The sequence below is a fragment of the Tinamus guttatus genome, unplaced genomic scaffold, assembly GCF_059628265.1.
Source record: "Tinamus guttatus ecotype Peru unplaced genomic scaffold, ASM5962826v1 Tinamus_guttatus_pri_ptg000307l, whole genome shotgun sequence".
In the NCBI taxonomy this organism is placed as follows: Eukaryota; Metazoa; Chordata; class Aves; order Tinamiformes; family Tinamidae; genus Tinamus; species Tinamus guttatus.
Window position 1 is genome coordinate 4,107,881 of NW_028288841.1, and position 15,173 is coordinate 4,123,053.

The following is a 15,173-nucleotide window of genomic DNA, read 5'->3' on the forward strand; positions in this document are numbered from 1 at the left end:
TTATCACCCATGCTGTTCTAAAAACAATAATGATCAGTTTTCTACTTAATTAAGCCTGAAATTTGTATTTTTTGAATGTTAGCTACTACTTAGAGGAAAAACAAATCTAGCCTCTAGCAAGTAGTAAAAGGAAACCCCCCCAAAATCGGTAAGTTCTACTTGAGGTTTCAGACCAGTTCAGCAGAGATTAATGGAACCTCAAGGCAGATTTTGGGGAGTCCGATCCGCAACACGTGGCCGTGACTCCGAGGGTTCCTTCGAGATCTGGAGTAAGCAGGGCAGGAATGTGAAATCCCATGCTATCCCAGCACTTCAGCTTCCAAACATCAGGACCCTTCTTTGGGTATCTGCATGTACGTGTTACTTCAGATACTGAGGTTACAACGAACACAGACATTAAACGGATTCTGTTGCTACACGCATTGGGATCAAACAGCGAGCAGAACAAAGTCACAGGCCTTTTCTTCGGAAAAAAGCTCTCAAGCCAGGCCAAGAAAGCAGGGCAAACAGCTGCTGCCTTAGGCTCTGCTAAGGACAGAAACCGTGTGTCATCAGAATGGCAGCAGCCTACTTGAAACACTTACTCCTTGGCAGCTGTGAGCAAAGAAATACTCTACAGTATTTGATCAGCTGTGTCAAGTTGCAGTAGTATCTTCCCACTGTTCCCACTGTCATTTTGCCATCTGCAAATCTCACAGAGGAAGTAATTTTCAGATATAACACTTTGCTGTTGCATTGACTTCAACAACTAGCAAAAGCACCATTTTAAAAGCCAGGCTGCTTCTGCTGCCTGTGCTCCCAAAGGTACTGCCGGTGCAAGCTGCATCCCGCTGCTCCACCACGGCCATTCGCATCCCTGCCCTTCTCCCCTCAACTTCAATCCTTTAATAGCAGCAGCTCTTTTGGTCAGCCAACATTTTTGGCTACTTTTATTGTAGTTTCTACTATTTAACTGTTTCTTTTTTGATTCAAATGTATTAGTCTTAGGAAAGCAAGCCTGGGTTCTTTTCAGAAAGAGCTCGTGGGTTCTCTTTGCTCACAGATTTTGGTCCTGCTTTGTTATTAAATGCTGAACATTGAATACACAGGCAAGCAAAGGAACAAAATATACTACAAAAGATCATCAACTGTATCATACATTTAATAAATGAACTGGGATCCATATGCCAAAATGGAACATTGTTGTACATAATGAAGTGGACTGTAAAAACACTACTTCTCTCACTAGTAATTTCCTTACCTACAGTATAACAAGTTATACAATATATTTATAGGTTACTTCCAAAACTTTTTTAAACATCTAAATTTTGCATTCCCTTCCCTTGCTTAAAAAAAAAATTACATATTAATTACTCTGGAAAGTTTCTGAACTCTGTTTAGCAGCAGATCTCCTTTCTTGATGGTTTCTTGGTACTGCCAGTTCTTGCTATCCGGTCTAGATTTATGGAAAAAAAGAGATTTAGAAATTAGAGTATGTTTTGCATCAAGCCACTTACTTTTCTGCAAAAAGTGTCATCAAAACGTACAGAATTAACTGTCAAGAACAATCTATAGGAATTTATAGCATACCTGTTAGTTTCTACAATCTCATTTACTTTATCTATTTTGCAGTGCAATCGCCCAGCTGCAATAAATCTTGAAAGCTCCCTAATGAAAAAAAGAAGAGGGTTAAGAGGGTTAAGTAATGATGTTTCATCAAGAAATCATGGGCCTAGCAGCACAGAACATGTTACTACAAGACATCATCTTCATCACACTTCATTTCTGAAGCAACAGCATATGTATTTTCACAAGGACACCCTCATCTTACTAAACCTTCAGCGTGCCAGGGTTAAACACCAACATAAACACTCTAGCAATCTGGATGTAAAAGTTTTAAGACAATATTTTCCTCTCAGGACAAATCCTTATTCTTGAGAAATGGAATTGAGATTCAGTTCAGCATCAACTACTGTTCAAATACACAGGCAGCATATTCATACACAGATCATGCATATTCAGAATTTATCCTGATGTTAAAAACTTCATGCCACTCAAATTGTTAAAATCTATTAATAGTCCTTTGTTTTAGTAGCTCTAAATATATTTTTTCACTTAAACAACTGGTGGCCTACAGCTTTATTTCATGATAAAGGTAATTCTTAAATCATAATGTTATTTATTTGGATCTGTGATTTACTATATATTTTTTTAATCTTCCATACAAGCATAACTTGGCACGTTTTGAGCCACAGGTTATTATTTTCAGTGAGATTTTCATAAATAATTAAAACATGTAAAATGAGATTTTTATAAACTTAAAAAGCCAAACAATAACTTACTGATCTATAAATTCTACGCTGACTCCAAACGCTTCTGCCATGTATCCTAGTGTCAGGGAGCGGTAGGACTCCAGGAGCTGGCTGTACGCGTGAATCCTCATTTCCCGGACGTAGTATCGGTAGTGAGGTGCAAACAGCCAGTCTTTTTTCATCTCTTGTTCTACAATAGCTGAAAAGAAATCAAGTCTGTAAAGCCTTGCAGGAAATGTAAAATATCAGTTATTTAAACAAAATATGCAGCACCAGTACACAGGTAATCAGTGTGAACACTGTTCGTATTTTGTGTATTTCAGGGGATGAAAGGTATTCGACGCTGTACAGAAATAAATTAGTAGAACTTGTTAGTTCTGTAATCAGAAGCAAAAATAACATGTAAGCAATATTTTGACTAAGCTAATCAGCCCCTTTTTTTGGCACGGAATACCACTTTTAGGATGTGAGCTAGTATCTCTTAGGCTGGTCTTAGCAGGACCACCTCTTTAATACTGGAATTTGTTGACCCATAGGAATAATGCAGTGCTGAAACAAAAACAGCACTTGCTATATTTCTATATGAAGAGACGTTCTTACCTAAAGCTGGGTAAGCAAGTAGTGGCTCTGGAATTAGTTATAAGCATTACTAGATACCGAAGAAATGGCTTTTTCTACTGGCACTTTTAGTTCTCAGCTCATGTACCAGTAATAGGAAAATATTGCTCGTAACTTTTGCTCTTGTCAAGCCTTGTCTTTCACAAAATGAAGGGGCCTTTTTGCTGTTTCTAAACATCTTATTTTCTGCTATGCTCAATCTCACAGCAGGAAAAACTGCAGTCTTCTCGAGAACTGGCAAGAGTGAGTAACTTCTGAAAAGCTTTTCTTTCATTTTGATGTTTTAGGTAGAAACTGAACCAGAAAGGCCACGGTGAGCCGTAACTAGTTGTAGGATATAGCTGCTCCACAAAACTTGTTCATGATGTGAAACAAATACAGCATCTTAAATGCAGTGTGGGAAGAAGAACACAGCCTCACCTAGCGACTGGAAGAAGGCTGCGTAACGGCACTCGTAGAGAGAGAAGAGATACTGCCGGACGGCCGGCAAGCTGTGCAGAACTTCCAGAATCTCTGCTCCTTTGATAACCTGAGAACAACCAAAGAGCACGTTCAAATACTGCTACTTCCAGCCAGGACACAAGCAGGTTAGAGAGAGACTGGGTCTGTTTAAACCAGTGTGGTCATCCCCTTCCTTACCTTCTCCCTAAGGTCGGGCCTGTCTAATGCAATCATGCTGACATAGACGGTGTAGGTTACAAATGTTTTGTAATCCATAAGTTCATAGGATGTGAACGTTGAAACTGTATCAAGAAAGAGCTCTGCTGCTTGTTTGAAATCTCGAATAGCCACGCAGTAAAGACCCTGGTAGACCTTTAGGCGATTTCTCCTGTCCCAGTCTCCCCCTTCTTCTATGAGACTTAAAGTAGAACAAAGAAATATTTATTCATATTACTATATGAAACAAGAACAGTAGGTAAGACTTTATAACCTCTGAAAATGCACTGACAAGCCTTGAGATGTGCATCTAAACATTACTGTCAACCTCAGCCATGGAAACCTATTTCTGTTGGCTTTGCTACTAAAAATCAATATGTCTAACTAGGACCATATTAAAATTTTTTAAATTACCATCAAAACAACCTTCAAGAATCATACTGAAATAATGTTGATATAACTGTAAGCAAAACCTCTTGAGAAGACCAATATTCAAAAATATCCAAGGAATGTTATAACAGGGAGCACATCTGCCTTGGTCTGCCAAGAGATTGGAAATTTCAGCATGTTACGGTCACAGTGAAGTTCCAAAGGGTGAGTGCACAGAGAAGCTCAAGCCAGCAGGGGAAAAAAGGCAGGAAACCTGCACCCACCCATACTTGTCCTGCCAGGAGGATCCTCCTTCGGGTTAAAAATGGGCACCTTCATCAAGCCAAGTGCATGGCCCTGGCCTTGGCCGGATTCACCTGGTACTCCTGCACTGCACGTTATTCTGCAGGATAATTACACCCAAACCTGTTTGTTTTAACAGCTACAGAGCAGAAAAGTAGGAAGCCAGGCTGCAAATTCAAGTCAAGTCAACTAGAACATAGTTGACACAAATTATTCCTTCTTTTCTCCTCCTCTTCACACAAGATGGGGGAATAGGAAACTCTCTTTAGTGAACAAGGCAGCACCACCCCCTGTTCTTTGATTCTCACTACCGCTCTTAATCATTTCAGGTATTTATGGTGTTTGTCCCCCAGTGTTTTAGAGCACTCAGCAACCCACGGGTACCTTTTTGCTTTTTCGATGTTCCGCGTGATGAGGTCGTTATCCATGTAAAACAGGCCGATCCTTAGGAGATAGAACACGATATCCAGGCGGTGTCCCAGCGCCACGGTCTTGTCGTAGGTCTTGCGAAACGCGGTCAGAGCTCCCTCCTACCAAGACAAGATTATCTGCTGTAAGAATGTTAAAAACACCTAGATTATTTGCACGCTGCCTGTCTTCAGTCTGCTCACTGTCTTCCTGTGATAGTCCTGGCTTTACTAAGTGTTAAGAGCTACCGAGAGGGCAAGAGAAAATGACCTCACGTTGCACCAGGGTAGACTGGGGTTAGATATTAAGGAAAATTTTTACACCGAAGGAGTGGTGAACCTTGGAACTGGTTTGGAAGTGATGGGGTCACCATCCCTGGCAGTGTTCAAGGAACGTGTAGATGAGGCACTTGGGGACATGGGTTAGCAGGCAGGGATGGGCTTACAGTTGGACTTGATGATCTTGAAGATCTTTTCCAACCATAATGATTCTAGGAAAGTTCAGCAGAAAATCTGACAATCTTAAAGTCTCAGGGTTTGAAACTTAAGAAAGAACTTGTGCACCTAGCTAATAACTCTAGTGATTGTGAGAAGGTGCTGTCATGTGAATGTGAAGTGTGTTATGAATGAGAAAGCTTGAAGCCATGGGGTAACCACACAGTAATGCTTAAAAAGAGCAAGAAGAGTGCTTTCTCCTTTGGTCTTTCCTTTTGCCTATCCCTTTTGTTGGGAAAAGCAGTGTCCTCACAGCCTGCCTGTGTCGTAGGGGGCCTCTCTGCCCCTCTCCCCGGGGCACAGCCGCCTCGCGGGGGGCCACCAGCGTCCCCGGACCCACCTTGTCGCCGATGCGGCACAGGTACTCGGCCTTGGCCATCATGGCGTCGCGGATCTCGCTCTCGCCCAGGATCTTCTCGGCGTCCTCGAGCTCGTGGTCGAGCCGCCGCAGCTCCTCCTCGTTGGCCTTCCTCATCCTGCCCAGCAGCTCCGCGTCCGCGGGCCACTCGAGCGCCTTGCACAGCGCCTCGTAGTAGGGCGCCATGTCTGCAAGAGAAGCGCGGCCGCTCACGCGCGCGCGCGGGGAGACGCGCGGCCCCGCGGCGGGGACACGGGCCCCGCGGCCGCCCCCCGGCCGCCCCCGCCCGCCCTCGGCGCTCACTGTGGAGCCGCACGGCCGCCATGAGCTCGTCGCGCGCGGCCGCGTCCGGGGCGCGCGGGCGCAGGCTGAGCAGGAAGCGGAGCTGCGCGATGCGCAGGTCGGGGTTCTTGGGCAGCCCCTCCTCCTCCAGGTTCTCCAGCGGCATCTCCGCGGGATCCCGGCCGGCGGCGGCGGCGGCGGCTCCCGGCGCGGCGGCGGCGGCTCCCGGCGCGGCCCCAGTGACTCAGCCGCCCGCCGCGGAAAGGGCCGCGCTGCCGCTTCCGCCGCCGCCGCCGCCGCAGCGGCCCCTGCCGGCGCGGAGGACGCGCCGCGCGTGACGTCACCGCGCGCGGGAGGGCTCGTGCGGGGGGTGCACGCGCGAGACGTGGGGCGTCCGCGCGTGGGGTGCGTGCACGGAGCGCAGGGGTGCCCACGCGTGGGGTGCGTGCACCGAGCGCTGGGACACACACGCGAGGCGTGGGGCGCCCACGCATGGAGTGTGTGCAGGGAGCGCTGGGGTGCCCACGCGTGGGGTGCGTGCACGGAGCGCTGGGGTGCACACGCGTGGGGTGCATGCACGGGGCGCAGGGGTGCACACACGAGGCATGGGGTGCTTGCAAAGCTTGTGTTTTCAGGTCGAGTTTTGCAGCTAGCACGCATGGACGTGGATATGAAAGCGGGTTTTAAGCGCAGTGCTCTTTCGCTCCTGCGCTTGGGAGCCACATTTTCCTTCTAGATGCTGGGAGAAACCCCTTCCTCGTGGTGTCGTCCTCCCATCAGGTCCCTTGTATCGGCCCTGAGTTAGTTCTGAGCTGGCCAGGAGGAGTTGTTGCCTGCTGCATCCTTGAGCAGAGCTAACATTTGTTGCATGCTTCTGATTTTTTAGTTTTTCATTTAAATTAACACCCTGTAGCTCAACTGTGTTTTAGAGCAGAACCATGGTGAACTCGTGTGTTTAGTTGGACGATTCCTTTGGTTCTCCAGGAGCTGATTTCTGTCCTCTCCTGAGTTCTGGAGCTGTGATCAATCTTTTATTGGGCACACGATAAGGGTAGCAACGATGCTCTGCAAAGAAGCGCTGTGTGTAGCTCTTTTGCAGCAATGTTTATATTAGTCACCTCTTGGCCTTTGTGCTTGCGTAGAACCCTGTTAATTAGGTTTTCAGTGACAGACTATTTTAGCCCTCTTACATATTTTCCTTTTGAATCGCATCTGCAGATACATTTTGGTTTGCTGCGTGTTCCTCGCGTGCCTTGCTTAGGAAGGAGGAGGAGGGATGTTTTCTTTCCTGATAAGAGAGGCTGATGTTTCATGCACTCAGGCGCACACCAAAAATTGCTGCATTGACTCACATCCCCTGCCTGGTTATTGCATCTCTCCAGTGTTTTCGGGAAGGTGGAAACTATGTGCAACTCTCCAGTAAGTCGATAACCCGGCCGGCACGTTAGCGCTCCTGCTGATCCCTCATAAAGATCCCTGTGCAACCACAGCTTCAGGGCTGCGTCTTTTCCAGCTTTCACATCTTTCTTACCTTTTTCAGCTCTGTCCACACAACTATCTTCTCCCTCTCAGCGGTCCCTGATTTTTGCCATCTGCATGATGCTGGGGCAATGAGTGCCTCAGTTTCCTTATATGCCTGATTAAAAAAGAATTCCTGCTACAATTTCTCCATCTGCCACTTTTTAATTGTCCCCGAAGTAAGCTGTTAGGAGCGAAAAGAAAGAAAGTAAGCCTCGAATTTTCTTGGGCTTAGTTACTGCTATAGTGTTGTGCTGTGTAACTGCACGAAACCCCAGTTAATTAAAAAAACAGCATCCCTTGCCTGTAAATATTTGCCTGCACTTTGCATATTTGCATATGTTTAAGCAATAAGTAGGGGTAAAAGAGCCCCGTGCCGCACTTGTAGTTCTTGCTGTTGAACATGAAAGGGAGTTCAGAGGGAATATTCGTATCATCTGGAGTATTTGAGCTGAGGAAATGAGGCCTCGCGCGGCTCCTGCAGCTCCCCTGTGGCCTCGCAAGGATCCTGGTGCGTGGCCAGGCTCTCCTCTTGCTGCCAGCGAGGTGCAGAGCCGCGGCCGGGGACGGGCCGTGCAGCAGTGATGCTGGTGCCGCAGCCGGGGCAGGGCATGCTGCAAACGGCCTGCTTTTAGCCCAAAACGCCTGCTTTTAGCCCAAAACGCGCAGGGCTGGGCGTACGTGGCTGCTGCCCGCCAGCAGCCACCAGGTGACAGTGTTTCAGAGGAAGAACTGCTCGTTGTCTAACTGCTTTGCTGTTTTTGTGTTTTTTTTTTTTTTCTTTTTTTTTCTTCTGTGTGTGTGTTTTTCTGCCCGTTGGCACAGAGGTATCGTTGGCAGCATTGCCTTAGTGCTCAGCATCAGTGACCACTGACTAAGGGACAGGTCGGTCATAGGGTCCTGCGGGGTCTGGAGACCTCCTGGTCCCTGCTGGCACTTGCCGTGGAAATGCTCTGCTCCCCCTTGGGGTCTGTGCTGCTCCCTGGGATCCCGGGACCATCCTAGTGGTGCCCTGAGCACCCACTGCCTCCTGCTCAGCTCCGTGTGCTGTAGGGCATTAGGCATCAATCTCTTCCAAATAAGCATCTAGAGGTTTATCATCTCGTTTCATAAGTAAGTAATTAGTGTTGCTGTACATATATATATATATACATATATATGTATGGCTCTCTGGTGCACAGATATCCCACCTGCATGAATGAGGAATGAGAAGCCCATGGCCAAGTCTTCCCTCGCTGGCCATGCCCAAGGCACTGGTGAGTCCCAGGTTGGTTGGATGCTTCCCCTGGGCTGTGATCCTTGTGCTCAAAGACCCTCTCAAGACCTTCCAGTGCTTGTCACCTTCTCCTTCCCCTTCCTGCCAGTTTTATTCCGTCACCCGGCTATCTGTTTCACTTTAATTGGCGTGTTTTATTTATTTATCAGGATATTTTCAGATCAGCAAATCCTCCCCTGCTAGCGTGTGAGGATGTTCTGAAGGACAACGCTTCCCATAATCCCCGAATTAAGGCTCTTAGAGCATTAAAGCCCATTAATCAGCGTGTTCTCACAAACAGCCATTTCAGAGGGGTTTGTTATCCCCAGGCTCAGCTAAACAGTAGCATTAATTAGTGGTCTGAGAGGCTATTAGCGCGTAATGGCCGTGAGAAATCAAAATGGCACATGGAGATAGGATGGCCAAGGAGCATCTTCCTCTGCGCTGTCCCCTCACCGAGCTGGGAGCTCATCTGGATTCTTCTGTCCTCCTAAATGCAGGCTGACCTTCCCAAAGCTGGTGCCATCAGCTTTCAGTGTTGCATTGCCTTTGTTTTTTAGGTAATTGGTACCACACACTTTCACCAAACGATCGCTTTTCTTGCATGCGGTTCCTCCCAGGCGCTTCTCTGTTGACTGTGACTACCACCGTACGGATGGAAAATGCCTTTGCTGTGTAATTAACTTTATCTGCTTTGCTGCAGTGACTCCCACTGGTAATTACACACACTTCAGCTCTCTCACCACATTTCTAGGACTTTAAGGAGTGCTGATTGCTCTTGCCCAGCCTCTGTCCAAACTGGAGGGTTTTCACATGGGCGCAATTAGATCTTTTTCCTTTGCAGCCGCCCTGCTGTAATCTGGATGTTGGTTATACTAAGTATAATGTGATCTTTAAATAAACCATCTGCTTGGAATTCACTGGGTTTTACGCGTGCCGGTAGCAGAAAGCGCATTTATATCCTCAGGTTGTTGAGTGTTTGGTGTTACGGGTAGGTCTTTTTTAATGAGATGATTTGCAACAGAGGACAAGGATTTTGAAATTTTTCTCTAATTCTGCTTTCTCAGTGTTACTTGTTTTTTCCTCCCATTTAGCCCAGTCTTATTGGCCTTTTTCTATGGTGTGTTACAGACTTTTGCATTCTGATGATCCCCTTTTTTTTTTAAGGAAAGAATCTCATGATTTATGTTTGCTGTCCATGACTCAGTGATGCCCCTGTGTCCTCTAATGTATTTCCTACCCCGGGGAAAGGGTCAGCAGTCCTGGTCACCCGTTTCCATCCTGCTGTGCCTTTGCCCTGGCCAGGACCCAGGGAACACAGGCAGGAGCGAGCTCTACATGGTGCAAAGAAAAACGCTACCAGACCAAAGTTAAGTGAGATCTTCAGCAGATCAGGCCAACGTGCGCCGATCAAAGGAAGCCGTGTTTGATGAAAACGCTGCTGTGATATTTTAACATCGCGTTGTCTTTTAAAATAAACACAACAGTGGAGAGGAGGCAGCCTGAACACGCTGCTAAATCCACAGGGCGAGACGCTTGTCTGAGCTATAAGGAAATCCATCCCGGGACGTAGCTGGAGACTGTTTACGTACCTGGAACGCATCTGCCGAGCGCCTGCTGATTTGGATATCAAATGAGCTGTATGTGCTGCTCTGGCTTCCATGTCGTGTGTGCACCAGAGCATAAAATCCCAGAATGAGGATAATTCTGGGATACACACTCACAGTGTAGCTATTGCCACACATTTCCTAAGTGCTGCTCCACCAGCAGGTAAGATATCAGCGTGAGAAACTTATATTTTGGTGAAAATAGCTGTATTCTTTTTTTTTTTCTTTTTCTTTTTTTTTTTTAATAAGTGTGCAGTAAATTCCAGTACCCTGGAAATGAGAGCACATGGTTGTAACACCAGGTGTGTTCCCCAGCTCTGCGGAAATTCTGCTTAACCATTAAACCACGATGTAAAACTGAGTGCGTTTGGGTTACTGGCAGCTCAGCTGCCCAAGTACCTCCCTTACCTTTATTTATTGCTGCACTGTGATGGGTAAATGAATACAGAAATCCCTGTTTTCCAAGAAAAAGCTGAGCACTTGGCTGAATCTGGGTGTGAGCAGCAAGATTCAGCAAGCGGCATTTTCCCATTTCTCTGTTTTACAAGGGCAGGATTGTGCCCCACTACATCAGTCCCTGCAGCCACAGGTGCCCAGTGCCTAGCGGTGGGTTCTCTACATTTAATCCATGCTCTTTTCTCTCAGAAAAAGCTGTGGCTGATCCAAAACCTTATGTTTGGAAGAGTAGCTCTGCTTTCCTTGGAAAGAAGGAGCCTCCATGCTGTGGAGGTGGAGAAAACTCCACGGATGACGGGCATCAGGTCTCAAGATCCACGGGAAATCTTCAAGGTCAGAGAGCAGGAACTTAAGAGAGGAGAACAGGACTTACAGTTCTCTGAAATGCTAATGTTGGTAGCGGTGTTGTGGCAGAGTCGGTAACTTTGGGGTCTATATTTAATCTAACTCAGCTGCATTCTGACCTCACTGTGTAAAAAATGCCTAATTAGTTCCTTTTGGTGTCTTTCCTTGCTCTGAAGCAAGGAAGCCTCTGCCTGGGGGATATTTCATGCCCTGCACGTGTTCAGGGCCCTTGCTCGGCTGCAGAATGGAGCCTTTTCCGTGCGTTATCCGCCCGTTTCCATGCCACAACGTGCTGCATTTAACTCCAGCTTTGAGCCTGATTAAAATTGCCGTCTGAGTGCTGATATTTTCCCGTGTCTCCAAGCTCTATTTCATGTGGTGTCAGTGAGACCACCTTTTTGAAAATCTTCTGTGCAACTCGTGCAAAAAGCTGGTGCAAACCCGAGCGCTGCTCAGCACCCTCCTCTGAACCAGTCTCCATTGCCCTGCCGAGATGCCCAGTTTGGCAGCTGCTGGCTCCTGGACAGCTTTCCTCCTTGCAGCATTATCCCCTTTTATCCATTGTTTATTCCAATTTGGCATTAAAAAAATGTGAGTGTGTTGTCCTGGTCAGCAGTGATATACGCAGAGGTGCGAGACGTACCGTGCTGCTTCTGACGCCTTCCAGTTAGCATTTTTCCCCACCACAACTCAGTTCTTTCTCCAAATGCTTAAACTGCCCCTTGATATTGTCCTAATATGAACTGCATGACGTTACCTCTGCGGCAATTGTATTTTCCTCTATTTTTTCTCCCTTTTCCTCTACTCTGGATCCTGCTCTGTTGTTTCCAGGGCTGCTCCCAAGCCCTCCATGGAGGCTGTGGCTGCTGCTGTGTCCCCTGCGCTGTCACCCTGTGACATCTCCAGTTCTGCAGTAGCCACCAGCAGTTGGGGCAGGAGGAATAAACTGAGCGTGTTTTCCGAGCATTTTTTCCCCAGGAGTTCCTACTGTAGCCCTAATTTTCCGTTTTGACCCAGCCTGCCCTCTAAAACCAGATTTCGAAGCACATCTAAAAATACTGAACTATATGTGCCATTGACTTTTAATGTCTAAGACCTTCGCAAAGAAACATCCTTGTGGCAGCTATTTTCAGCCGCCTTTTCCTTACCTACTTTCCCTGCTGCTTTGTGCTACTTTACTTGTAGTTTCCAAGCCAGCTGTCCCCAATGGCAGGGCCAGCCCTGTCCTTGGTAGCTCTTGGGGGTGCAAAGAGGCACCAAATTCAGTTCCAGACTCTGGCCCCGTGGGCACCCTTCTCCTAAGCTTCGACTGCTACTCCCTTATTGCAAAGCTGTGCAGAAAAAGACAAATATTTTGAAGAACCTATTGGATATTTCGACATCCTTTAACAGTTTTACTATCTTTTTGGAATTTCCTTCTGTCATTCCCTTTTTCCCAGTCTCTTCATCCCATCTCCAGTTGTCTCTGCAGCTGTCCCTACAGAAGCCAAGTGGCAAGCCTCTATTTTTTGGTCTGGTACAAATAAATCCCAGCTTTCTGTATGACCTGCTCTGAATCTGCCAGTATGCAAAACCTGCTCACCCTTTCTCTGCTCGTGTTGTGTTTTCCTCTTTAGTTGACAATTTTCCTCCACTTTTCCAGGCACTGGTTCCTTTTATTCCTCCCTGCTCGCGCCGTCCTCTCCCCCCACCTCGGCTTCCTCTCTTGAATCCACTTAAGCATAATCTAAAACACACTGCATGGAAATGGAAGCCCAGAGAAATATTTGCTCTGGCTCTCAGCAGCCCCTAGCGATGCCAGCAGCCTCCGAGATGGTGCAGACTTATAGTAAAACAGACCTTTCCCGTAAGTTCTAAAATTTGACTCTTTTCTCCCAAACTGCAGTCAAAATGATTGTCAGCTCAAGTGGTGCCTTTTAGCTACATTTGGAGCAGATTTTGCATTTCAGCTGTGATAAAGCTAATTAAAACTGCCAGGCCGTTGCTGAAACAGAAAACATCCAGCCTGCCGCAGCATCTGAAGCAATGTTTTAAGGACCAAACATAGCGGATCAGAGACAAAAAATCTTCACTGTCGAGTGATCATCTCTTGAAACAGTCTTAGTTGCTTGTAAGATAGATGAAAATTAAGGATTGGGGGACGGGGGAGCCGTTCAGATAACCTGCACGAAGGTGGTTTGCTAAGCAGTGGTGCAAAGTAGCAAGAGGAGCCAGAAAAACTCGCTTTTGTCTCGGGGAGAGCTATTGCCTCCCCAGACTTCCTCTGAAATGAGCTGTGTTAAGTACCACGGTGATGGGAGCCCTTGGTTTGTGCAGATCCTGCTGCTGCTGCTGATTCCCGTTAAGGACAGTGGTATCTGAGCCCCTGGAGACAGGGCAAGCAGGAAAGCTGCTCGTAGCCCCGGCCTGTGGCCGGGAGGCCGCCGAGCCCCGTGCCGAGGCCGGCGTGCGAAGCAGCCTGGGATGAGAGCAGGGGTATTGCGTTTGGCAGGCAGCTACGCACAGCGAGCTCTTGCTTTTAATAAGCTCACAAGGCTTTCTCGAAAGCCAGAGCTTTTCATTTTTCTTTTATTTTCATCCTAAACACAAGAGGTATTTTAATTTCGTAGTGGACGTGTGTTATGTCCAACTTACAGAAAGCCTTTCCCAGGAAAAGGTAGCGGGATGTTTTTGGGATGCTGGCGTGAGCAGGGTGGGAGGAATCACGAATTGCAAATGCTCTTTGCTCCGTGGCATCACGGGGATGCAGTGCCGGATTGCAATCCTCGCTCACGCTGGGGCAGCGCGGAGAGGAGCCAATCCCTGTGTCTCCACAGAGCTGGAAGAAATCTCCGATATTTCTGTTTCTCTGTGGAACAGCTGGGGACTTCTCAGACATGAATCTAATTAAGCATATTCCTCGCCACAAACAGTTCAAATCCTATTTCGGAGATCTGGACGTCTCTCGAAAATGACTCCTGAAGAATATTGCTTTCATGCTGCCTGCTCCCACTCCAGCAGGCTTATTTATTTATTTATTTTTGTCTGGGCAAAATTAAATTATGGTTTTAGGCTCAGTGCAAAATTTCCCCCGTCAATATAATACTGATGACTATCTGGGTATCAGCAGAATGCCATGCACTGATAATAGCTGAATTTAATACCCTGGCCCAAGGAAGCTCCTCAGTACGTGGCCACGTTGCAGACGCAGCGATGAGGCCAGCGGTGGGGAGGTTTCAAGGCTGCTGCTCTCAAGGTCACTTTTCTCTTGGTTTCTTGCAGATTTGGAGGAATCTTTTCCTGCTCGTAGTCCAAGGAATAAGTTCATCCTGGGAAAATTCCAGTATTGGTGCATTGCAGCTCATATCCATCTGTCTTCAGTTGCTTTTGTAATCCAGCTGATGCCAAGTGTGAGGATTACAGGAGGATGGTACTAATGGTTCGTGGGCAGAGCCACATGCTGTAAAACCAACTAACATAACTGGAAAAAAATAGATAAGCTTTAGGGCTCATAAACTCTTTGTTGGCTCCCTTATATGCAGCGTTATTTGTCTGTGCTCATCGGACAGTTTGATTTATGTTCATTTGCATGTACAAAGGACAGCTAGAAACAGTGCGTCCTCCTGATACGCTTTCAGTCTTCCAAGAAACATGATGGGAAGCGGAAGATATGATCATCTCTCTCCCTAGTGGCATCAGTAAATATCACACATATCAGATTAAACCCTTGACATTTTTCCAACAGTGTGAAATTTGCTTGAAGATGTTGGAAAATGAGTTATAGATGTGAAAGCAAGGCCTGGAATATGAATGCAAACACGTTAACCCTAAAACTGATGTAATTTGCTCTTGCCGGTATCCTGGAGCTCAGAGCTCCCGCCTGCCACCAGGCAGCCCGGGAAAGCTGCCCAGAGGTTGTGCATGGAAAATACGCCTTTGCATGAAAATTATACCTTAAAATATACCTTTGCATGAAAAATATATCTTTCCTGGAGCTGAAAAGAGAGCATCTTTCCAGGATTGCACCCACTGCCAGCAGCCAGCAAGGGCTGGTGAGGTTTCTGAGCTGGTTAAATAGGCAGCTTTTTAGCACCAGGTGTAGGGCTGAATCTCCAGCCTGGAAGCTGAGCTCAGGCCTTGGATATGTTTGATAAGGGAGCAGCTTTATTTGGTTTTCTTGCTCCTTTGGGCACACCTGAGCAGGTTTTCTGATGCTGCAGGGACATGTGCCCC

The 15,173-nt window shown here is 46.9% G+C and overlaps 1 protein-coding gene across 2 annotated transcripts; it reads right to left on the bottom strand.

The window, feature by feature from the left end:
• Nucleotides 1-1,125: 1,125 nt before the first annotated feature.
• Nucleotides 1,126-5,979, bottom strand: PSMD6 (proteasome 26S subunit, non-ATPase 6). 2 transcript variants are annotated; one of them, XM_088528259.1, is made up of 8 exons: nucleotides 5,802-5,979; nucleotides 5,481-5,686; nucleotides 4,623-4,768; nucleotides 3,549-3,768; nucleotides 3,330-3,400; nucleotides 2,322-2,490; nucleotides 1,570-1,647; nucleotides 1,126-1,435 (listed from the first exon to the last, which is right to left on the bottom strand). In XM_088528259.1, exons 1-7 carry the CDS (start codon nucleotides 5,944-5,946, stop codon nucleotides 1,597-1,599), a joined length of 1,008 nt encoding a protein of 335 aa, XP_088384385.1. In that variant the 5' UTR covers nucleotides 5,947-5,979; the 3' UTR covers nucleotides 1,126-1,435; nucleotides 1,570-1,596. The 2 variants fall into 2 exon arrangements, with proteins under 2 accessions (XP_088384385.1, XP_088384384.1); XM_088528258.1 differs by having other exon boundaries at nucleotides 3,330-3,438.
• Nucleotides 5,980-15,173: the final 9,194 nt, after the last annotated feature.